Source organism: Mastigoproctus giganteus, chromosome 14, assembly GCF_048544385.1.
Source record: "Mastigoproctus giganteus isolate SK-2022 chromosome 14, ASM4854438v1, whole genome shotgun sequence".
In the NCBI taxonomy this organism is placed as follows: Eukaryota; Metazoa; Arthropoda; class Arachnida; order Uropygi; family Thelyphonidae; genus Mastigoproctus; species Mastigoproctus giganteus.
In genome coordinates this window covers 103,872,658-103,899,711 of record NC_143588.1, presented here as the reverse complement: position 1 = coordinate 103,899,711, position 27,054 = coordinate 103,872,658, and the positions used below count along the sequence as shown (strand labels likewise).

Here is a 27,054-nt window from a genome sequence, read left to right as displayed (position 1 = left end):
GTAAATATATATCTATTCTATATTTATTTTATTGTAAATAAAGTGTTTTTAGTTACAGTATTGAAAATTTATTTATCTTCCGGCTGGTGTGAAGTTTAATCATCAACGTGAATTGTCCCAGCCTTGTAGGCCTATTTAGAGATATCATTGACAAGACCCCATGACCTACTCTGGCAGCCTGTCTGCACTGCTCTTCTCTGACTGCATAATTACCCCCAGGTCTCTTTCATTCTCCACTACCCTGAGTGTAACACCACATAGTTGGTACATTTCTCTGGGGTTACTGCTACTCAATATGCAGTACTTTGCATTTGTCAATGTTAAACTTTGACATTAAGCTTGATATACCTTCATAAATATCATTGATAAATATACAAAACAACAATGGGCCCAACACTGAACCCTGGGAGGGCACCATTAACTAATAACATTAGTCCATGAAGAACTGTGTCCATTGATTACCACTCTCTGTCTTCTCCCGCTCAACCATCCTTTTATCCATTGTAGCAACTTGCCCTTAATGCCGCGCTGCTCCAATTTGCATGGTAGTCTTCCAAGTGCAACAGTATCAAAAGATTTTCTGAAATCCAAGTATATGATATCAGAATTATTTTTTGCATCCAATCAAGCTCCTAGGCTCCTTCAAGTTAATCTATCTTTTTCAGTAACAATTCAATATTTTCCTCAAACATTGTAACACAGGGTCACAAGTCCCAATGTGACCTTGTGTCATCAGATTTAAGAAAAATGCAATTGAAAATAAAATAGCAGTTTCGTTTACAAGCTTGGTGATGTGGTTATTTCATAAATCTCACAATTAATATGTAGTGCATAATGCCATATGCCAAAACATAATTCCTTTATTTATCATATCTGCTGGTAGACATTTTGATTTCAAATGCATTGGTTTTGGTTCATTATTTTTGCATAAACAATGAGACCAATGGTTACTGAAGGTTGAATGTTCTGCACTCTACAGAGACTGAGTAATTATCAAAAACAAGTAAACATTACTAAGCAAATGGTTAAGACGTAGCCTTAAAACTGGAACACCTTGTACAAAGAGGCTGCTGATTAATTTAATTAAATGTTAATTAAAACAAAACTATTTTAAATTTTAAATGGCAGAAAACTGAAAGCAAAGAATTAGAAACTGGTGTTTTCCTAAGAGAACTCTAATGAGTTAATAACAACTTGGATGAAATTTTTAAAAATATTAAACTAACAGGTCTACTGCTGGAATTGTAAAAATGCACAAGTGAAATAATAATAATAATGCAGAGAACTTTGTGACTATCACTGAAAATTTGAATTGATTTAGTCTTTCAATTAACTTCTGGTGAAAGCATTATTAATCATTCCATTTCTGGGTGACAAACCTTTTGAAACCCACAGGGTGGATCCCTGTCCCAACATGGTAGCTGATAGATGAACATAGCAGAACCTCAAATCTGGCATTTACAAGACAAAGCACATGCCAGATTTTTGAAAATTGCAGTTTTTTGAGAATTGAGCATATTGCCTAAGTATTCAGGGGTAATTCACATTATGTATGTATGTATGCTAAATAGATACTGCTAAATAAATAGATAAATGCTTGCCCAGTAGAGCCAACTGTAATGCAGTTGGCTCTACTGGGCAAGCTCAGAAGAGCCAACTGCATTAAATTATGCTATAACATGATTAGAGACAGAATTTTAATTTTACTGATATGAATTTGGGGAAAAATTTTGATTGCATAATAAAAAAAAAAGCAAGCTTTTTGCTAACTAAATAATCCAAAAATATTGTCAGAAATCACATTTGAATATTTTTATTGGATAATATATTGTAGCTCTGATTCCCAATCTCCACAGAATGATACCAGCCAGCAATAAGCAAAATGTCAATCCCTGCTGCTGGATTGGTCCTGTGGGTAGCATGCTTGCTTGAAAAATAAAGATCACAGCTTTGAATCCTGCCTCTGACATGGGTGTTGCAAATGACGAACATTTTTTGCTATGAGGTACAAATGGTGTCAATAAAATCATAAACAATATGTGATTTCAAAAATCAATTACCTCAAAAATTAAATACATACTACTGTACTACTAAGTACTGTAATGTGAACTAGTACTGAATGCCTCACAAAATTAACGATTTTGGATATTGCAAATACACAGTAACAATGACGTACAGTCTAGGAAATATGCAAAACAGAAACAAACTGGATGATTGACCTGAGATATAATACATAAATCCTGCAACTATGGATATTATGCACTTCCCTCCTTATGAGGGTAATCATCGATTAGGCTTTTGAGAATTTATTCAAACTTTCAGCCTCAACTACCTGCGAAGGCAACTTGTTCCATTAATCAATGACTCGGTGGCTAAAATAAAACTTCCTACAATCTAGTCTAAACCACTTCCCCCATAATTTGAATTTATGGCCCCTAGTTCTGGGATTCTTTATAACAGTGAAAATTCCACCTTCATTCATTTACCACCTCCACTCAGTCTTATAAACCTCAATCAGCTCCCCTCTGTGGTGACTGGTTGCCAAGCTCAGTAGCCCACATAACTGAAGTTTTTCCAATGTCTTTGCTTGTTTGGTCACCCTTTTGCCAATCTCACCATGCAAGTTGCCCATCTCTGGACCCTTCAAAAAGCTCAATGTCATTTTTCAGATGAGGTCTCCATACTTGGACACAGTATTCTAAATGCAGTCTTACAATTGCCTTATACAGTGGGATTATGACCGCCCTATCTCTAGGGATAATGTTCGATAAATTATCGATAATACACTGGGCTTTCCTGGCCGCATGGTTACTGTTCAAAAAAATTCATATCTACCTGTACTGTAACTCTCAGATCCTTTCTTCCTCTACTGTTTTTAATTCAACCCCACCAAGTGTATGATTTATTTTAGGGTTGATATTCCCTAAATGTATGATCTTACATTTTGCTGCATTAAAACGTAGCTGCCACTTTTCATTCCTGTAGCCTGTTCAAGTCATCCTGAAGGAGCACTGCTTGGCACTGATCTTAATGATTCTATCAATCTTTATCATCTACAATTTTGACACTGCACCTTCTATCCTTTTGCCGATGTCATTTATGAAAATCAGAAACAACAGTGGTCCAAGTACCGATCCTTGGGAACCCTACTTCTGATGTTATACTAATCTGAAAAATATCCATTAATCAACACTCTGCCTTCTGCCCTGCAGCCACCCAGCAATCCATCTCAGAATCTTTCCAGTAATCCCAACATGTTCCAGCTTATAAAGTAACCTCTCCTGAGGGACTGAGTCTGAGTATAAATGGCAACAGTTGTGGACAGAGCATAACAGCGGGGAACAGATAAAATGGCATCTGTGACTTGTTCTAAAAGGATAAAAGCAAAGTTTGCTTTCATCCTTCAATATTTAATCACTAAGCTGTATTATATCTATAGCGGTTTCTCTTTATTACTCACATGTGCTACAACAATACATGTATACATGTTCTACTACAATACATATATGCATGTTCAGGATGAAGAAAATCAAAGGGTTATACTGTAAGCTTCTCCCCTCTTTCTTTATGCATTCAAACTCAAAAATAGATTCAAAGCAATTTTGATGAAATTCTATATCTCTAATTGTCACAAGATCTACTGAGTACTAAAATACTACATTAAGGGAATTATTCATGAATTTTAGATAAACATGTTTTTTTTTATAAAAAACCACAGAATTCTATAAAAGGACATGCAGTCAGTGCTAATCATAAAATATCAAATGAGTAAAAAGTCCATAATCTTTAACATATATTGTAAATAAAATGAATTTCAGAATTCATTTTATTAATGATTCACTTTGAAGCAGGGAAAAATAACTAACTATATTTTTTAGAGTAAAAATGACAGTGTTATTACAACTAACAAAAATATTACTTGCCTGCATTTTTTTATACAGGCCATAATGTAACACTAGGCTATGAGTGACAGCTAGTCGATGTGGTTTCATTGGATGTCCTTGACCTACAAAAAATAAATAAAAATTATAGTTTATCTATTAGGAATATAACTATTGCAAAAAAGTAAATCAACCACAGAGAAACTTGAATTTCAATATGTTGCAAATTTACTTTTAAACTTTAACAATAATTCAAAGAATTTAATATCAGAAGAGTATGGAATTAAGTGAAATAAATGTGTATAAACTGCCAATATCAACCTTCCTGATGGTATAGTGCAGCAGTATTCAATACTACGCATACAGACACTCAGAATAGAAAAAACAAAACTGATTTTTTTTTTTTTTTTTTTTTTTAAGATTCCTAAAAACCTATTTATTTTTTATTATTTCACCACTCTGGTAAAAAGAAACTAGACCTGGCCTATGACAAGATTTATGGATTAAAGAAATGCAATGTTCTTTCGTCTTGTTTGACAAGTCATAACAGATGAGGCCCCAGCAGATGACTTCTTCATATAATAATTTCTATCGTGTATTATTCAATTTTTTTTTTTTTTTTTTAATCTTAATTTAAAAGATTTGTGCCCTTCATAAATACCAGCTGCAAAGGACACAAGAATGACTTAGCAAGCCACGTGCCTCCCATTCTTCTTGATTTTCGTGCTGTGCACTATAAAAATATGTGCATTTTTAATTCCTGTATTTCCTACCATTTATTCCTCACACACTTATTTCCTACCATTCTATATTTTTCATATAGATTAGAGAGTAGTAAAAAAATATATATAAATAAGGTAATATTTAGTGGGGGGTTTTTTTCCGACCATTCTGTATTATATAGAATCAAAGCACTTCGTAATATTTGTTTATTATATTATTATTGTTCCTAAAGATGTGGCTAAACAATTTATTTCAATATCAGTACAGCATAGTGTAAAGTGAATAAACTGAAGAAATTTGTAATCATACATATTTTTATCCTTTGCATACACATTTTACTTTTTTATTTTTTTTTTTTTTACTATGTATATACATATATAGTAAAAAACTCTGCTGATATTTGATCTCAACTTCTTGATCTCATCTGCTTCCATTTGTTGGGCACAAATGGAAGCAGATGTCAAGTGACTGTGTAACACCTTTTGGGGGAGGGGAGAAAACCCATTTCCATCTGAATGGAACTGTGAATGTCAAATCTGCAGAATTTCAGGTGCAGAACAACCTTGTGAAATACAGAAAAATCCCCTTACATACACCTAAGGTCACTGTATGGAGTGGTTTCATGGCTACCTTCATTAATGGCCCATTCTTTTTTGAAGAAAAACATGCAGTTACTTCCCAACAGTACAGAGAAAGTTGGCAACTATTGTCATTCCACAACTACAATGGAAAGGCTGCTTGAAAACAACAGTGTTTATGCAAGACTGAACACCTCCACATATTGAGAGAGCTGGTTAAGAATTGCTGCAATGGCAATCTATCAAATGAAAGGATAATCAGCTGGTCATTTGCCACAGTACGTTATCACTGGACCTCATTCCTTGAAACTTTTGGTGGGAACAACCTAAGAGACAATGTGTATTATGAGAACAAGCCTGAAAGATAAAATCACACTGAATGTGAAAAACATCAACCCCTGATATGTTACATTTTGCAGTTGGCCACACCATTAGTCTAAGGTTCTGCTAGACCATAATAGTTTTAGCACAAATATTGTAGCATGTAACAAGTAGTGCAGTGGAATAGGAGGGTTTAATTGTGATAAATAAGTAGCTCAAAGGTTCTAATCTTGTTGGGCATATATCTTTGTGTTTAGCTAAGGAATTTTATTTTTTAGTAAGGATATAACTACTTTAACGCTGTGATTTGTAACGTATATCTTGAACTTGATAGCATAAGGTATAATGTAAAATTTGATAGCATAGAATTGCAGAAATTTGCCTTTAGCCAGCAGGTGGTTGATTGCTGGAACAAACTTCCATCTGTCATTGTAGAAGTTGATAGCTTAAATAGATTCAAGGCAGAACTAGACAAGCATTTGGAGTGAATCAATGAGTGAAATGGGAAGGTTGTTTTTTTTTTTTTTTTTTTGGCTGATGCTATATAAGCTTGCTTTCTTGCATCATATGCCTCAACTAATGCTAATAATGTCAAACTTGATAGCTAATAATGTAAACCTTGATAGTTTATCACTGCATTTAGGAATCTATTAGTTTAGTGTAGTATTATCAATTAATAAATTAAATTTCTTAATTTTAATTATTAATCAATTTAAATTGTATTTAAATGGAAATCATGCTCCAGAGTAGTGCAGCAAGGCAACGGGCAAAAAGTAGTGGCAGTGCTGTGGCTTGGGGAAGAACCAAAGAGGGCATTTCTCCAACATATCACAGCCTAACAAAACGTGCAACTTACGAAATGTTTGCAGATCTTTCTAGAACAGGATATGATCCAGCCAAGTGGGGTGTCTGTGTGTGTGCTAGGTGCAGGGAGTGTGAAGAAATTAGGCACCAACTCAATGTTCTGATGGGCATTTATGAGACTATAAAGAGTAGGGTAGATGTCCACAAGGAAATTAAAATGGGGGGAACATCAAGCTCTCAGCTGATCAATTCAATGCCAGAGCTTACACTTGTGCATCAGACAACATAGTGTAACAATCTCCGGGGCAGAATGTGCTGGTTCCACAGGAGGTGGTTATTGTCAGTGACCCTATTCAGGGAAATGGGAAAAATATTGTGCAAGGATAGGTGGAATAGGACCAGGGTATGTCTGCCAGGTGTAAAAGTAGATGATGCTGTAGAGCAGAAATCATCTTTTAAGTGCACTTTTAAGGCCTCCCCTGAATCCAAGGAGTTTTGCTACCTCCCTTAATATAACTGGATAGATTCCATCTGCCCCAATGTGTCCATCCTCAACAATTTATTAGCATTGGCACATAATGCAAGAAAGCAAGCTTATACAGCATTAGCCAAAAAAAAAAAATCCTTCCCATTTCACTGATCCATTCATTCCAAATGTTTGTTTAGTTCTGCCTTGAATTTATTTAAGCTATCAACTTTCACAACAACAGATGGAAGTTTGTTCCAGCAATTAACTACCCGCTGGCTAAAAGCAAACTACCGCACATGTATTCTAAAATTGTCTTTCCTCAGTTTGAATCTATGCCCCCTCAGGTTCTTAGTCTGAGGAAGCAAGTGTCCCGTCAGCATTGAGTCTGCTGAAACCATTCAAGGCCTTATACACCTCAATCAGATCATCTCACAGGTGACTAGTCTCCAGATGCTGCAACTTACAGAACTTAAGCCTTTCTTCGTAAGCGCACCCCTTTGTTCCTCTCACCAATCTTGTTGCCCTTCTCTGTACGCAATACTTAAGGTGAGGCTTGACCATTGCCTTATACAAGCGGATAATCACCTCCTTATCTTTGCTCGCAAAATTCCTGTATATCATTGACAAGACCTAATGACCTACTCTGGGAGCCTGTCTGCACTGCTCAGAAAACTTCATATCTGACTGCACAATTACCCCCAGGTCTCTTTCATTCTCCACTATCATGAGTGTAACACCACATAGTTGGTACACTTCTCTGGGGTTACTGCTACCCATATGCAGTACTTTGCATTTATCAATGTTAAACTTCAGTTGCCACTTCTCAGCCCATGTACCCAACTTTTCCAGATCCTGTTACAGCAGCATACTGTAATTAACAATCCTGCCAACCTTTGTATCATCTGCAAACTTGACATTAAGCTTTATATACTTTTATCAATATCATTGATAAATATACAAAATAATGGGCCTAATATTTATCCTCCACTTTTCTTCAGTTATCACAAAGTCATAGCTCCTCGTTAGAGTTTGATAAACTTCTGGCCTCCCCTTCCCTAAAAAATTCCTCATGCAAAATACCTATTAAATTTGTCTGCAACCTGAGCAGGGTCATCAATAGTTAACCCATAGACATCAAGTGGTCCAATGTGATTAAACTGCTTCCTTCTACTGTCAACATAAACAGAGGTCTTTGCCAGAGAAGTCACATATTCTGCCTTAGCTTGTCTATGTGACTTGATTACAGGCTAATTTATATCTACCATAGGCTTCTGTATAGGCTGACCATAATTCCATGAGGCCAAAACTAGATGTTGAACGATGAAAACAGGACAATGAACGAGCTGATGCTTTGAACCGAATTTTCTCGGCATCCTTATGTTTCTGGTACGTTGTTTTTCTCGGCATCCTTATGTTTCTGGTACGTAGATGTTAATGTCACTCGTACCTCCAATGACTCATGAATGACCATAATTCCTTGAGACCAAAATGGGCCAGGGAGAAGAAATGTTGTTCGGAAAGAGCAGAAAAAATAATATATTCAACAAAATGTTTTTAGGTTGATGTGGAGGGGGACTGCACATCAAGTTCACACCAAGAATATGTTTTGGATGAAGGTATTTTACGTAACAAATTTTAGTCTTTTAAGATCTTGTCGTAAAACTTATCACACTCAATATTACAATTTTGCTTTATAATTAACATGGCTTTCAAAGTTTCAACACTTAATCTGGATTTCTCCTTCACCACATGCTATTCATTATGGAAAATATTCTCTCCACAGAAGTTGTACTTCCAGGTAGGCAAAGAACAAATTCCACAACATTACTAAAATCCTGGAAAGCTAGGCATTTTTCATACATTTCAGAAAATACTTGTACCCATCTATCAGATATAGAAATGTTTTCTTCATTCCATGTGTCCAATTGCCTGACAACTATTGCTTTTATAAATTCTCACTGATCAAATATGTGAGTTTTGTCTGCTCTTGTTCGTGTAATAAGCTCCTCGTTGAAACTGTCCAGTATTTCATTCCATTGAGGTATATTTCATAGTAATATCCATTTAAATTTTTATTTCTATTAACATTTTTAGTTTTAGTTTATTTTTAACATCTGTTGCTATAAAAAGTTTGTTTTTTCTGGCTATGTTTGTAAGATTTTCAATATTCATAGCTACTTCTGTAGCTGAAATATTATCTTTTTCAATAAAACTAATATATGTTTGGAATGTTGAAACTTGATCTCTTGCAAATGACAACCATAATTTCAAACAGGGATCTATAAATAATTTTTCAACGTAACAGGACATTTCTCTTGAGAAAGAAAATATGAATGAAGTCCATCAAACATGCTTAAAATTCTGTCGATTGATGGGCCCATGGACAAAAATCTTATATTTCCATGTTCCAATAATTTTGCATAATTGTCTCCTGCAAATTCACAAAAGTTTTTAAGTTCTTCGACTTTGACCGTGTATATAAAAAAGTATTTGTATATTTTAACTGCAAAACAATCAATAACGATTGGTTGACAGTCGATGACACACTGGAGACATATGGGTCTTCTGCATCGCCTGACAATTGTGAATAATATGTGCACCACAACCAATAATATGTACAGACTACTACCCTCTCGTTCCAACTAATTTTCAATTTTTCTCCATACATTACTTTTACCACCTCCAAAATTTGTGTTGATATTATCGGCACACAGCGCAACAATTTTGTTTTGTAAGAGAATTTATCTATTATTTTCTTCAACATAATACTTTGTAGTTTGGATGTTTCACCAGGTAAAGAAGTAAAATCTATAATTTTACTTCTTTACTTTAACACCACAGTTTGGCAAAAAGTACCGCACAACAATCGGAAACAGTTTCATGTCTTTTTTGTTTGATGTGTAAACTTATTGTAATGCTTTCAGTTTCATTCAAATCCATTATTACTTCATCCAGTATATATGGTGATCAAACGTTAGTAATTACTGCTTCTGATTTTGTACATGCAGAAGAAAATTTTGGTTGATAAATCTTTTTTTATCAATTTTAACAAGCAGTCATTTGTATGAAAACTGATTGTGATGCATGGTATGATAGGCAACAAGAGCTTCGCATGCTATGATTTTATTACTTTCTCTATTATCACGTCTTATGATGAATGAGCTGATGCTTTGAACCGAATTCAAAGTTTTCTCAGCATCCTAATGTTTTTGGCTACATAGATGTTGGTTAAGGTCACTCCTACCTCCATGAGAAACAGAAAAATGAACATTACAATGTTGACAAACAACTTTGCTTTATCACTATACCAATTGTCCAGTTTAATAAATTTGAATTCTTTTTGTAGGTCTTCATTAAATGTGCAATTTCTCTTGTTTGACATTTAAAATTTTGAGGCTTAAAACTTTTAAAATTATAAAATAAAAACTTTCAAGTCTGTGTATGCAATAACCGACAAGCACACAGAACAAATGCTGACTACAGACTACTGATACGCAATACATTTCAGTCGTAGTGGTGACCACTGGCAGATGGAATTCCCGGCATTTGATTGACATGGCTTTTTAAAGTTTTTTTTTTTTAAAAAAACAGGCACTTTTCTTCCCTGCCATGTGTCCCAATAATTCATTTGAAATCCATTTACATCTAAGCCTTGACAGTATAGTACAGTATTTCTTTGTTGGTATGAAAAGCCTAGTAACTTCTTTGTTTACTTCCCTGAATACTTTACATTTAGAATTTGCTGTTGGTAACATCATCAGTTGGTCCCACTGCACACAATTTAAAAACTGCCTAAGACCCCTGTAGTCACCCTTATGAAAGTAAGAACAGTCTCATTTACCCTTGACAGTTGCCACCCAGTGGATCTTTTACCTGCAGATTCTTAATGCATGAAGATCACTGCTGATAACCAGATCAAGAGTATTGCTTCTTCTTGATGAGCATAATGACCAGCTATAGGCAAATAGACTATAATATCAGAATGTTTTAAAATGGGGAGCCAATTTTCAGATATTGACTGGGACTCGTGGAGTGGCAGGTCACTTATTAGCAGAATATTTGATTTTCTAGATGACTGATTTCTATACTAAAATATTATAGACGCTACAAGAATGGATAATGCATACCGGTCTGCGACACATGTTATTGAGGGCTATTCAGATCAGTCAAAGAACTAGCATTTTATCTGCAAAATCCAAGACTAATTTTTCTCTTTCTTGTGTTCAGGTTGTGATGTGCACTACTCCTGTTGCTCCGCTTATTCAAAAGGGAAATATGTCATACTCTATAATTGAAAAGGGAACTCCATATATGGCAGAATACAGGATATATTTCAGTAAGTTGGCTTCCTCTAATTCATTTAAATTTTAAAAAAATTATTTGTCTTGCACTATCTTATTACAATCATTTTACTTAAGAATGAAAAGGTATACAGTATTATGCATTTGCGTATTAACACTATAATATCAAATTATTTCAGCCTTCTTTTGCTAGTTTACTCATGAAGCCGTTATCGCTTTTGTGTGCATCAGTGAACCCATGCATCATTTCACTGTCGGTGGGATTTAATTTTAACGCGGAAGATAATCACAGTTTTGTAGAGGCGCAAATGAGTTTCAGTTTTGTTTTATTCACTATTTTATTCTGCTAGTAAACCATACGGAATAGGTAAAACATAAATCAGGCACGCACTCAGAATTTTTCTTTAGAGATGTGGATAGGGGGAGGTTGGTTGGCCTTGGAACAGAGCCACTGCTTTGACATAAAGGAAGTTTCTTGTTGACAGTCTCTGGGGAAGGGAGCCAACTCATCTGTTTTTTTTTTTTTTTTTAACTTTCTATGGGATCTAATGTAGGATTGTGAATGAAGGATACTTGTAATTTATCGGTTTTGTTTTTATTCAGCTGCTAAACAAGAGAAAATAAATAAAGATCCCCCACCCCTCCCGTTGGAGTCAGTGAGGGAATCAGATGAATCTCAGGACCCCCTTTTCCCCCGGATATAAACATATTTGATAACTTCCCCAAATCTACATTAGGGTGGTCACAGCTGTTGTTTGTGACAACCCTAATGTAGGACAAATTATGGATAAAAAGTAAAAACCAAGCAAATTAGAATTTCATAAAAGAAAGAGTGCCGTTTTATGCAGTTTGTTGTTGCCATTTGTTCAATGAAAGGTTTTGTTATCAATCTGCTTAAAAAAAAAAACAAAAAAACATATACGTACTGATTACCCCTTCCCTGAACAGAAACAATACCTCCTGGCATCATCCAGCATACTCGTGTGGCCGATTATATATATTATTGTCTCCAATAATTAAATATGCAAAAGTTTTGCTGTAACAGTGATGCTTTCATATTTTTATACATTAATGTCTATTATCAATAACTGACTCTTTTTTTTTTTTTGGATACGAACTATACGTTAGATGCCATAATCGGACCTGGCATTTCAATTATCCCCTCCCGCACTTTGTGTATAAATTTTAAAGCCTGTCTTCTTGATTCATATTTTGATAATTTTTGAAAGTAAACTTATTAACTTTCATCAAACAATGTCAATAAAATTTTCAAAGGCCTAAGAAAACTTACCATGTATTACTTCAGCAAACTGAAAATTAACTACTGTGGAAATGAGTATATTACCAATTCATATTTTAATAAAAATATGAATTTTAAAAAGATATTTTACTTAAATCTTATGTTAATGCTTAAAACTAGGGTATCACAATACATCATATTTGTCAACCGAGTTAGCTGGGTGGATAAAGTGCCTGCCTGGAAACGCAAAGGTTGCGGGTTTGAATCCTGCCTCTGGCTTGGATCAGAGTAGTGCAAAAAATCTTGGGAGGTGCATTATGGCCACAGAAGTCGATGTGCCAACAACAAAAAAAAAAAAAAAATATATATTTTTGTAGGTTTTTCTGTTCAGAGTTCAACTATTTCCTCCTGCCTATTTTTTATATATATATATATAATCAAAGCTGAAAACATTTGCATATCAGCAGTTACTTCAGGACTGATTCATGACTTTTGGCCACTCAAGTGCAAATAGAAATATATGCTACCCTGCTTTAAAGAAGATAACTCCAGGGGCTCACATCTGGTGAGTATGGGCTTGGTACACCCAGGGTCCTAAGCTGGATATTATCATTCTTCTCTTTCTTGGTGATTCCCTTCTACTTCTAACTCTTGTTCTTTCCCCCCCCCCCTCTCTCTCTCAGGGTAATTCAGAAATTTTTTTTTCTGGCTGGTGCAGCATAAGCCTCAGGCTTCCTTGCACCATATGGCTAATAATAATAATAAGAGAAAATACAGATTATCTGATTATCAGCAATGAGTCATCATATAATTAAGAATCTTCAAGTAAAGGAACCATTCAGCATCTGTAATTAACAGAGTATCAATGTGGGATTTATTCAAAGAACTATTGTCAAAGGAAGGGGAAGGGAAAGGGAACAATTTTACTTTTGCTGAGGTGATTACAATGGGCTTAGACACTAATTCTCTTCAGTGGATCCAACTGATGCTGTTAACAGATACAGTCTTCAGGAAATTAATTATAGAAATGCTTTTTATACCACTAAGAATATTGTTCAAGGTTTAGACCAAACCAGATAAACTGATCAGTTTAACAGCAGGAAAAAAAATGTGAAGTATGATTATAAAATGTCACAGGACATGGAATAGTACAGCAAGTATAAATTAGTCTGTGATTAAATTACTCAAAAAATTAGGCATGCTACGGTAGATTAATGAGAAATCGTTTGCTAAGAATACGAGAACATTTTTGAATTCAGAGGAAATCCCAATGGTCTGGAAATGTATCTCCAATTCACAATGGGGCCACAAGAAAATGCAGACCTGTTAGCTTAATTTCCATCCCAGGGAAAATAATGGATTCACTGGTTAAAGAAGTAATGCGTGACTATTTAGAGGGACCATGTTGTGTCTGAAGTATGACCATTCAGTCATACTTTAGCAACATGGATTTGTGAAGGGGAAATCTTGTTTGACCAATTTGATTGGATACTATGATGCACTAACAAAGGAACTGGATGCAAAAAATTAAATTTTGATATCATATACTTGGAGTTCAGAAAAGCCTTTGATACTGTTGCATTTAAAAGACTGCTGTACATATGGAAGCAGTGTGCCATTATGAGCAAGTTACTGCTATGGCTAAAAGGATGGTTGAGTCGTAGAAGACAGTGATTATCAATGGACACTGCTCTTCATGGATTAATGTTATTAATGGAGTCCCCCATGGTTCAGTGCTAGGCCCATTGTTGTTTTCTGTATTTATTAGTGATATTGATGAAAGCATATCAGGCTTGATGTCCAAATCAGCAGATGATACAAAAGTTGGAAGGGTGGTTAATTACAGTAATGACGGTATGCTATTGCAAAAGGATCTAGACAAATTAGGCAGATAGGTTGAGAAATGGCAACTGAAGTTTAACATTGACAAATGCAAAGTACTGCATATGGGTAGCTAGCAATAACTCTAGAGTAGCATACCAACTGTGTAAATGATGCATATCGTAATTGGCTTGTTTCCAATTCTTCAGTTTCATTTTCTGCCTACACCAAAGCTTGCAACAATTGTAAAGCAGTTAATATTCAGTCCAAACTAGATTTTGAACAGGCTAAGAGTAGAAAACGTGCTTCTTGCTCTAATGGTAGCCGGGCATTCTGGCCTCTTGCCAAAGCTATTGGCTGCAACATTTTTCCCATCTCTGCTCCCCCTCTATGAAAACCAGATGGTTCTATTGTCACTTCAGCTAAGGATAAAGCTGACCTGCTAGCATACCATTTTACTTCCAACTCATGTATTAATGAGCTTGGTAAAACACCTCCCACCATTCCCAACACGCTGCATTCAATGCCTCCTGTGGTCTTCTGCCAAAAGGATTTTGACAAATCTCAATGCTAAGAAAGCTCCAGGTCCTGATGGTAGTTCTCCACTTGTTCTCAAAACCTATGCTCCTGAACTTACTCTTGTTCTTTGCCACCTTTTTTCACTTTCTTATTCCAAAGGTGTTTTTCCTTCTGCTTGGAAATTTGCTCATATCCAGACAGTTCCTAAAAAGGGTGAAAAATCCCTCCTATCCAATTATCATCCCATTGCAATTTTTTTTTTTTTTTTTTTTTTATGAAAAGCCCAAACACGAAAGGTATCAAAACCTATTGTACTTAGTACCGTGCATGGGTTGAAGGAGAAGTATGGGGGGGGGGGGATGCCGGAAACTTTGCTCTAGAGACTAAACATGGGTTTCACCACTTCAAGCCTCCAATAAGCAAAGTGGTGGTATTTCACCGGTTGATGAAAGTCATCTGCAATTACTTCTACTCTTTCTAAAGTAATGGAAAAATCAATTAACTGCCAACTCTTAAACTACCAAGAAACCTTCTGTCTGATCAACGATTGCCAGTATGGATTCCATCAGTGTCAATCCACTGGTGATATTCTGGCTTAGTTACCCATCTAAGGTCAAATTCAATGGAAAGGTTCGGTGAAACACAAGTAGTTTCTCTTGACATCTCAAAAGCTTTTGATCGTGTTTGGCATAAAGGTCTTCTAAACAAGCTTCCATCTTATGGTTTGCTGACTGTTTTTTGTAATTGGTTATCCAGTTTTCTCTCTGATCGCTCACTGAGGGTGATGGTAGATGGCCCTCTGTCTTCTAACTTCTCCACTAATGCCGGTGTCCCCCAAGGTTCAGTTCTTTCCCCCCTATTTTCCTCTTGTATATTAATGATCTTCTTCCACTGACTGGAAATCCCATCCATAGTTTTGTCGATGATAGCACATTGCATTCCACTTTCCATTTTGAGAAACCCTGTCCTGCTCAATCAGCTTCAACTTCTCGAAAATCTGCTACCAATTCCTTAAATGCCGATCTTCAGGTAATTCTCCAGTGGGGCAAAGACAACTTAGTTGATTTCAACCCTTCTAAAACTCAGTCTTGTCTTATATCTTGCATAAAGGATTCTTTTGCTCCTATGCTTATCTTTGGTGACACTCCGATTTCTAGGCAAAATGATATATCTCTTTTAGGGATTACCCTGACTCTAATCTCTCTTGGCACAAGCACATTACAAATATTGCTTCCTCTGCATCTAAAAAACTTAGTTTTCTCTTTCGCTCTCAGCATTAGTTTTATTCCAAACAGCTTCTCACTGCATAAATCGCAAATCCGCCCTACGATGGAATATTGTTCCCACATCTGGGGTGGTGTCCCCAAAACCTCTCTCAGGCTTTTTGATTCCATTCAGAAGAGGGCAGTTAGGTTAATTAATGATTCATCTCTAACAGTCTCTCCACTTGCTGTCTCATAGACATACTGTTTCTGCTGCATGCCTCTTCTATAGATATTTCCATGGGCACTGTTCTTTTGAATTGGCTTCTATAATTCCTGTTCTCTCTTTCAAAACAGTCTAAGCACATGACACCACCAGCCAACTGGCGCATTATAGCCTTAGTAGCTAATGCGCCAATAAAACCAAAAACCAAGCCAACATCCATTTACAGTCCAACTTCAAACTCACAGAACCAACTTTTCATGTTACTCATTTAACTGCCATTTTCTGGAACAACCATCCTTCATACACATTTCTTGAAAATTACAGTCTACAGAAGTTCAAATCTAATGTCAACAAATATCTTCTTTTATCTTCTCAACCCAAGCATTAGGTTCTAATACCTCTCATATTTGGGGTTCACATAAAAAAAAAAAAAAAAAACACTCAGGGTAGTGGAAAATGAAAAATGTGGCAGTAATTGTGCAGTCAGATATGAAGTTTCCTGAGCAGTGCAGACAGGCTGCCAGAAGAGTTCAAGGGGTTTTGTTAATGATATACAGGAATTTTGATAACAAGTATACGGAGGCCATTATTCAATTATAAGGCAATGGTCAGGCCACATCTTGAGTACTGCATACATACAGGTCTGGAAGCCTCATTTTAGGATGGACGTAAAGCTGCTGGAACAGGTACAGAGAAGGGCAACAAGATTGGTGAGAGGAACAAAAGGGTGTTCTTACCAAGAAAGACTTGAATTCTGCAAATTACAGCATCTGGAGACTGGCACCTTCAAGGTGATGTGACTGAAGTGTTTTAAGGCTTTGAAGAACCCCCATCAACATTGAGCTTGCTCACTGCTGATGGGATTCGTCTTGATCAGACTACATGCTTAAGGGAGCATAAATTCAAGTTGAGGAAGGATGGTTGCAGAATAGATGTGCCAAAGTTTGCCTTTAGCAGCAGGTAGTTGAACCAACTTCCATTTGTTGTTGAAGTGGATAGTTTATATAAATTCATGGAAGAACTAAACAAACTACTGGAGGGAATGGATGGGGTGAAATAGGAAGGGGTTTTTTTTTTTTTTTTTTTTTTTTGCTGTATAAGCTTGCTTTCTTGCATCATTTGCCTCTTAATACTAATAAGAAGAAAAGGAATGAATCATATTGGTCCACATAATATGACTAGCATAACTATCGTTGATCCTGTATAGGTTTCTGGAAAACTGGATAAATATTTTGCATCTACATCACTCCACATGCAGTTTTCAGAAATGGGATTGTAGAAGTCTGATACTAATTGGGAATAAACCGATTTTATGACAAATGAAAGGAAGTCTGAACTGTAACAGCTAAAAGTGAACAGGGAACCTGGGAGTAATGGAATCTACCTAATTATATTAAAAAGAAGCAACAAAATATTAAAAAAAAAACAAAAAACTTTTAGATATATAACAAGAGCATGCCTGGATTCAAAAGAAGTCCCTACAGACAGGAGATGTGGAAATACCTCCTCTATCTATAGGGGTGGTTCAAAGGGTGGAGTGAGTAACTATAACCCTACAAGTATGTATCAGGGAAACAGTATCAACGGTTATAGATGGCTAACCAAACAGGAATGGATTCCTAAGGCAATCGCGGCATGGATTTTTAAGGGAAGGCTGTCTCACCACTCTGATTATCTACCATGAAGTCATTACAAAGGAATTAGATGCAAAGAATAATTCTGATAACATCATATATTACAATTTCAGCTGTCTCACCACTCTGATAAGCTACTATGAGGGCAACAGAAAGGAACTGGAGGCAAAGAATAATTCTGATGACATCATATACTACAATTTCAAAGCTTTTGATACTGTTTCACATTAATATTTTTATATAAATTGGAACAATATGATATTAAGAGCAGGTTACAAATATGGATAAAATGGCAGGGAGACAGGAGTAATAAATGGCTACAACTCTTCATAAATGTTATATGCTGGGTACCATAGGATTTCAGGTAAAAATGATGCTGTGGTTAGATGCAAAATTAATCACTATGTATTATAGTCTCTAAAGAATATGTAGTTACTTGATTGTGTTAGTCGAACCTGAATGAATAGCAGAGAATCACACAGAAGTCCACAAATTTAATTTTGTGTTTTCTCTAAAGCTTTTTTTTCTTGCAGCATTTATTATCTGAAATAACATTTCATATTGTACAACTAAAACTTTTTTTTTATTATCTTCCTAAACGGGCCAGTTTTCAGCTGCAATTTCATAATATGAAGATGGTTGGTTGTTTTATATTTTGTGTCAATGCATGCAACTAGGGTCGTGTAGCATCACAATATGAAGTAATCACAGTAATCCGCATAGGAATTGAAGTTGCATATACGGTTTCAAAAAAGGTTGGGAGGAGGGTCCCCCAAAAAGAGTATATCTAGATAAAAATTTTAGCTAACTAAAAAACATTAGCCATCAGTATTCTACCCTGTGGAATACTGAAGGCTAACCTACTGGTGTATCATACACAGGATTAACAAGTCTACTTAATAACGACTGCTTTAAACTCTAAAAATGTCTCCAACGAAGGAAAAATATTGTTGCACACAAATAGATATTCGTAAAGTTGTACACTTCAGCTTTGTCTACTATAAATATATTGATCTATTCTCCCCTTCAGTGCTTGTTTCCTGTAATATAGTTTGCATAATAATACTGGTTCTAGCTTACTCATGTCTTAAACTACTAAAATTTCAAATTACAATACCAATATACATATTTTTAAATAATGACTTTGCACTAGGAAAGGAAAATGCTTTGGTAAAAAGGTGCTGACATGACATTTTCAAATAAATAAATTTTGATATGGCCAAGGCCAGAAAAATTTACATAGTCATTGGGACTACATACATAATGAATTAAGGACAGCCAGATTTTCAGTTCCACAACTTGCAACAAAAGGTTCATTTTGCATTTTTGTAGTGGCATATGGACTTGAACCCACAACTTCCCTACTTGTGTCTTGTTTATGCAAACCATACTGGATGATGGTTCTAAGGTTTTTATTGGTGGGGGATTAGTACTCAAATTGAATTACAGTAGATAAATTTAGTTGTTAAATTAAGTTTTAAAGAATTACAGCTATTATAACTACAACAGCTTTTAATAACTATAGTACCTTCAAAAAAAAGTTGTTGAAAACACTGAAATGTTCGTTGCTGATCATAAGTTAATTAATCAGTGTTTGAAAGTAAAAAAAAAAAAAAAGACAATAACAACCAGCACAGAAGTGTTCAGCATTTTATTTTATGTGTATGCTCAACACAGAAAATTATTTAAAATGTCAATATTTTAAAATTATTTTGTGTACTGGGAGAAGGGAGGAGAAAGAAGTTTAATATAACACTTCTTGGGGGTAAATTGAGCCTTCCATCATATGCTAAAATATTATATACATCATTTACTTGGTGTGTGAGAGAAGGTTCAGACATGCCATTATAGTACAAGAATTTAGCAATGAATTTACACGTTATTAAACTAATTTGCAGTAAAATCCCATTAAAGACTTCATGGAGGCATACAAATCACTGGGTTGCACCAAGGTTTCATTCTGATGAATATCACTGAGAGTTATTACTGATATTAGCATTAGGAGAGGCATATGATACAAGAAAACAAGCTTATAGAAAATCAGCCAATAAAAAAAAAAAAAAAAAAACCTTTCCATTTCACCCATCCATTCACTCCAAATATTTGTCTTGAATCTATTTAAGCTATCAAATTCTATAACAGATGAAAGTTTGTTCCAACAATCAACCACCCGCTGGCTAAAGGCAAACTTCCGCACATCTATTCTACAACTGTCTTTCCTCAATTTCAGTTTATGCCCCCTCAGGCAATTAATCTAGACAAGAGGAAGTATCTCAGCAGCATTGACCTTGCTCAAACCATTCAAGGCCTTATACACCTCAATCAGATCCCCTCAGAGGTGCCTAGTCTCCAGACACTGCAATTTGCAGAGCTTAAGCCTTTCTTCGTAAGAGCAACCCTTTGTTTCATTCACCAATCTCGTTGCCCTTCTCTGTACTCGCTCCAGCAGTTCTACATCCTTCCTAAAATGAGACTTCTAGACTTGTATACAGTACTTGAGGTGTGGCCTGACCATTGCCTTATACAAGGGGATAATCACCTCCTTATCCCTGCTAGTTATCACTGATAAGAACCATTACTTGTTCAAATAAATTCTGCTGCACCTTTCTAATAAATATAAGTAATTTAAACTTTATTTTACTTAGCCTTCCCTAGCTTGCATCTTTGATTTAACAAAGATTCTTACATGGCACCTGTGAGCCACCCATTTTTTTGTTTTAATCAGAAAAATTGTAATTTTTTTTATTTTTTTACTAAACTTTATCTTTTTTAGAAAACACTAATCAATTAATTATGAATTGCTTAACTTAATTTATAAAACAAACAAGAGCAGCCAGTAATAATAAAGTTTTTATTGTATTTTTTTAGAATTTAAGGTCACTAAATAAACCCCAGGGGCTCACATCTGGTGAGTATGGACTTGGCACACCCAGGGTCCTGAGCTGGATATCATCATTCTTCTCTTTCTTGGCAACTCCTTTATTTCTGACTGACTCTCTCTCTCACTCACTCACTCAGGGTACTTGGGAATTTTTTTTGGCTGGTGCAGCATAAGCCTTGGGCTTTCTTGCACCGTACAGCTGATGATAATAATAATAATACCCCAGATTGAAACACAAACACTTGCATGACATCTAATGACAGACATCTGTCAGTAGCATCTCACAGATGCCATTGGGAACAGAAATTGCCTTGAAAAAAGATGGATGCTTTTGTGGCTGCTGTTATGAGCCAACCTAAAAAAAAAAAAATGCCTCGTATTTCATAGTGCAGGGGATCCTCGTTATTCGAGGATAATTGGTTCCAGAAAATTACACTTAAAACAAATCCACGTAAAATGGGGACCAAATATTAGTAATGTGTAATATGTATTCGTACATAACAAAACATGGATTGAAGGAACCGAAAAATGAGACAATTATTTTATTAGATATTTTTTATTATAATATGTTGAACAATGTAAGGTTAAGAACAGTTAATTGAAGTTACACTATTTAAATTTTTTTGTAAAAAAATGAATCCAGAGGAGTTGTGTTTTTTTTTGCCATATTTTTCATAAAATTGTGTCACAGAATTAGTCTAACTTTGCACAAAAATATTCAGTGCTTGATTAATTTTCTCAAGGGCTTTCTTTAATTCTTTAATTTTCAAATCCTCATAACTGCGGGGACTCGGATACTGGGGACCCCCTGTATATCAAAACAAAAACAGAAAATACTGTATAAACAGTTAGGGAATATTGCTGGGAAAAGGCACACAAGGAGGATCTGATTTTATTTATAAATTTTAAAAATATACAGGGCCATACTTAGGTGTTTCAAGGCCAGAGGAACACAAATTTATTTTGAGGCTCCTAAACATTTTTATCAATAAACTAGGACAGTAAAAATTTTGCATTGCCAAAATAATTTATTTATATAACATAATAATTAAACACAAGTATTATACAAAATACAAGAGGTTAAGAGAATAATAGTTTTAATAATACCTGTATGGTACCAAATATTAACACATTATTAAATATGAACTAAAAACATAAGAATATTTAATATATTCAGTCCAACCTTATAAAAATCCCAGACCATCTGCAACGCATATGCAGATAAGAATTTTTTAAATTTCACCAGAATCTAACACTGGTTACTAGTCGGTTCAAATGTTTTTTTTCCTTGCTCTTAATTTTGCAAATTTAGCAATTATGTCGTCATAATTTATAGAGTTTGTTACCGATAAATAATAATGATAAATCGGACATTTTGTCATGCATTAAAAACGCTAACAACAACGTCGTGGTCAATCTGTGTTCTACTGTGAGCACCCTATTAGGGAATTAGTATAGAGTAATCTTCCTTTATCCTTAAATTCATCTGTTGTTTTGCAGAAATGAGTCATCCACACTTTTAGTAAATTTCACCTGTGTCTGTTTACATGGTAGGTACAATCGGGCCCTAGTTTGGATCAGGGTGTTATGAACAGGCCTCATGTGCCTGTTCATAAATACGGCCCTGAAAATATAATAGAAAATTTTAAATAATGGCATCCATCAGATACTAGCAGTGGAAGGTTAGATATCGACTTTAAAATCAACAGTAAATAAACAAAATTAAAAATATGTACTATAAAATTATTTGTTCATAAATTTTTTAGAAAGCATATTATTTGTAAGTGCAGTTATCATACTCTTACTATGTTCAATAAAATTGTTAATTGTAATGTGTTTTTTTTTTTTTTTTTTTTTTTTTACTGAATGAGTGAACCACTTACAAGAATGTTTCCAGAGTAAAAGACTAGAAATCATGAAAAAAAAAAAAAAAAAAGGCCTCGACAGTCCTAGATCTTCTTTTAGGAAGTTTTATTTGATTTGAGCATTTTTAAAAATTTCTTCAGCACCTTTCTAAAAGTGCCAGCATCTGTACCATTGCATACTGGGAGGAAAGGAAGGAGGAGAGAATATGATTTGAGCATAATCATTTAAAAATATAGAGGCTATGACATTTAATTCTTTTGCTACATCTTTTATAACAACCAATTTTACTTCTTGAAATAAATTCCTCCTGTAGCTACATTTACACATGTACACAGTGTCATTCATAATTTCACATAAATTGTGCTTTTGTTGTAAACGAATTCATTTTCTGGAGGAAAATGAATAATTCGGATGACATTGTATACTACAATTTCAAAGCTTTTGATACTAATGACATCAGGTGGACTTAAATAATTTGCAGTACTAAATTTGGTTAATCTTTACAAGCTGGTAACCTTCTGGTTGAGTTGAGGAGGCATGATGTCACTGCATATGCCTAGCCTGCTATGGTTAGTCTTAGGTAGGGTATTTATTCTTCCCCTTACTGCTGTTTTAAAATCAGACACTCGTTTTCCAATTTTAAAACAGTGGTAAGGGGGACAGTGGTAAAGGGGGGATAAACACCCTAAGACTAACCATAGCAGATTATGGCATGTCAATTACTGCTACTCGCAACATCAAACGGAAGGGTACCAGCTTGTAAAGGTTAACCCTCAATTTTTTATCGAAATTGTTTATTCAAACAAGACTTAAAAGCATGAATAACAAAGGGGCCATCCAGAATCTGGAAATATTTTTGTTATAAGGAAATTTTCATTGAAATTAGCCTTGGAGAATAATTTTATTACGGTTTACAATATTCTTATGGGGGTGAACCCCAGTATCTCCGAAATAAAAGCACCATCGAATATAATGCTATTTATTTGCAATACTAAATTATCATTTAGATAGAAGTTTGAGGGCCATGTCCTTTCAAATAGGGGGGTATATACCTGATGTGTTCAGATGATTGCTCTTTTTATGCAATATCATGATTTTAGGCTTACCTGATCTTTTTTTTTATTTTTATATAATAATAGACCTAGGACTATTTGGGTGCTTCATCTTAATATATATTTATATTTTTTCAAATTGTAAAATTAAAGCAGCGTGGACAAAAAACTAAAATGGAAAGGAAGAAGAAATATTGGCAAAGTGAATATATCATTGGGGAGGATTTATATCTGTCCACATCATGATGAGGGCTGATATACAACTATGTTTTTATATGTTTATTTTCATATATATTATGCTTCCAGAAGTACTGATGTGAGTGAACTTTTGTATTTCAGGGGGTATTGACACTGAGGTTAAAAAAAAAAAAAACATGACTGCTTGATAATCAAGTGTCACATTGACAGAGTATGACGAAAAGAGCATCGCCTATACTACAAACCAGCGCATTACAACTAACGCATTGATGAATAAAGTCATATTTTAACAGAAAATTTAAACTTACCATAATGAAAATTTCCTACATCTGGATCCCAAAAATATACAACGCTTTTCTTTGTCATACTGCATGTGGAACCATTAATATATGATTAGGTAACTATAACCTGGTTATATGTTGCAATGTCCTTTATATTACAACTTCAGTCCTAAATCCAAATAAAAAAAAAATAAAAAAAATTAAAACCTATTGAAAATGGGATACGTGGTAAGCACGCCCGAAAAGATGTCCTTAATACTAAAACTTCATATAAAAATAACTTTCTCGAAAATTCAGAAGATTAAATACTTTTTTATCACATTTACAAAATAATGAAATTACGGAAATACCACTAAACGCTCCGTTTCTTTGATCCAGCGGAATACACGTTTTCGCAACGTAAACCCCCCCACAAAAAAAAAAAAAAAAAAAAAAATCATTTATTAGTTATACAGCGACACATGGAGAAGTTTATTACAGATGAAAAATATATGGCAGTTTAACTTTTAAGAAAATGTATTTTAAGATAATATCCGTTGTTTTAACAGCTACTACAGTCTTTCGTCGCTGTTGGAAGGATCTGGGAGAATCTATTTACAGAATGGCCCCGTTTCAGAAATTTTCCCTATTAAGAGGACAATTTTTTGGACGGTGGCTTTCATAGTTGAGTAGGTGGACTCAGGCAAAGAATACATGCGATGGATTAAAGGAAAGCTCACTTTTTTTGGAATTAGGAGCCAATTTCATTCTGGGAGCATTGCCGTATACCTATTGTAGCCCCTCTCCCACTCCACTCCTCTTGTTAACATGCAGCTAAGGAATTCGGCTAGTATCAAACTGGATTCTGCACCACAAAACGTGACCTCCGCTTTCAGCTAAATAGGCACACCACGAGGGACTAGTCACTCTAGCAATCTGATCACCAACCTATTTGGAGCTTTTGATCTATTCTCCTTCAGGCCAACTATAAATTACACAAAAGCTGTTTATATTATCTACCAATTTAAGCAAATATTTGATGTCAGAAGTTCTTCTAGCCAAAGCTCACACTAAAAGTGTACTGGGTTTGTAAATGGAGTATGTTTTCTGGTCGGTTTGCCTGTTCACAGTGGAAAAAACTGGCATTTTCGAGAGAAAAATCGTGCTACTCCCACGCCTGAAAGAAACCAATTTGTCCACTGTGTGAAAAAAGCCCACAAAAGTTTCTTGCATCATGGATGAGATTCGAACTAAGACTTTTCCATATGGTGTGGGAGGAGAATGAGATTATAATTACTTTACTTCCAAGGAGAACAACCTCAGGTCGCTGAGGTACGAGCTCTACGCGGTACTGAGAGCATTTCGTAGGAATGCTGACTCATCAGATTAAATTGCATTACGCAGTTGCCTCAGATTGTACTGTGGTGGACATCTGCTTGATATAGCTCGTTTCATCCCAACCTACATATGAAGAATAGCTCGGGCAAAACGAACATCATTGTGGCTGTTAACGCTGTTAACGATGTGAAGCTGAACGTATCATCAATGAGCATTGTCTACTGGATAAGAATTTTTTTTAGCGTGGCTGTGCTTGTTAACAGGAGAGACTGTTTTTCCAGAAATGGGATACACTTGAATAAAAGGGGTGCAAGAATATTTACTGAAGCTATCGAGTCAGTGATAGGTGGGTTGAAAAACTGATAGCTTGGTGAGATACACAGAGACTAATAGTTTAATTACAGCCGCATGCAGAGGCGAAAGTGATTCTTGCATTGCTACTATTAGTGCACGCAGCACTATGGAAAGCAAGATATCTGGGATTTCAAGCCCTGCTGTGGGTCATCATGGAACAAATGAATAAATGGGCTGAATTAGAGTAACTAAGAGTAAGAACACGTGCATGTATATGTACAGTAATGCTAGGTGCATTGTAAATAAATTTGTTGAATTTGAAGCTGTGATTAAGTCGTCGAATGCAGACATTGTAGGAACAGCGGAGACGTGGTGCAACTCAGACATAAGTTGATTTTGTTTGTGTAGTAGGGTTTTAGGAGCATCGGCAACTAAAGCCATATTGCTCTGTGTATATTGTCTGTAAATTGCGTGTGTTCTGAGGTCGATTTTCTGTTTGCTGAACGAAAAACCCAAGTTTCCTGGATAAAAATCCATTGTACCATTGCCTGAGACAGACTAACTCAGCCACGTTGTTAATAAGACCCATTATAATATCTCCCATCATCGACGGGACTCGAACTCAGGTCTCTTACACCCGGTGTGGCCAGGACGACGATCCTACGAACTCTGCTACCCATGAGGGCCAACTCTACTACCCATAAGTGATGCTGAATTTGAATATGGGGCGTACAATATATACAAGAAGGTCGTTACCGTCCTCCCCTCACCGGGTGGAAAAGGCTCGGGTTCGAATCCCGTCGATGACGCGAGGAACTTTAGTGGGATTTTTTCACTCCAAGGCTGAGTTAGTCGGTCTCAGGCGTAGATAGCAAGGTTTTCCCCCAGAAATTGGGGTTTTTCCGTCCAGCAAACAGGCAAATCGACCAGAGAACATACGCAATTTATAGACAAAATCAATATGGGTAGATGTAATCATTTACAGGGACCCTAATATCATAATTTTTAAATTTTTGTATACAAGAAGGATAGATTGGAGAGGAGAAGAGAGGTGCAGGGATTATGCTCTTAGTTAAGAAGAATATTAAATCTAAGGCAGTGCACCCAGTTGACTTGGGTGATGAGTACAATGTTGAGGCAATTTGGTGTGATACAAACAATGGGAAAACAAAATTGAGAGTAGGAGTGTTTTATAGGTCTAATGAGTGTTATGAGTATACCAAACAGATATACAGAGGAACAGAGTAGGGCAGCAAATCAGAATATCTCATAATCGGGATTTTAACTTTCCACATGTTGACTGGAATTTGTAGGTTGGTCACTCGCACACTAGCAAAATTTTTGTGGATCACTTGGATGATTGTTTTCTACAGAAGAATGTTAGAGAGGCAACAAGAGGAGGCAACACCCTTGATCTCATTATCAGCAGTGATTCTTCATGCTTTG

General features: G+C 35.4%; 1 protein-coding gene across 1 annotated transcript in view; it reads right to left on the bottom strand.

The window, feature by feature from the left end:
- HDAC3 (histone deacetylase 3) overlaps positions 1-24,158 on the bottom strand; it is an 84,947-nt gene extending 60,789 nt beyond the window's left edge. The window contains exons 1-2 of the mRNA XM_090388837.1: positions 24,025-24,158; positions 3,924-4,006 (exon numbers count right to left, since the gene is read on the bottom strand). Coding sequence (XP_090244963.1) covers positions 3,924-4,006; positions 24,025-24,082 — 141 coding nt within the window. The 5' untranslated portion in view covers positions 24,083-24,158. The remainder of the gene's footprint in view (positions 1-3,923; positions 4,007-24,024) is intronic.
- Between the last annotated feature and the right edge of the window lie 2,896 nt (positions 24,159-27,054).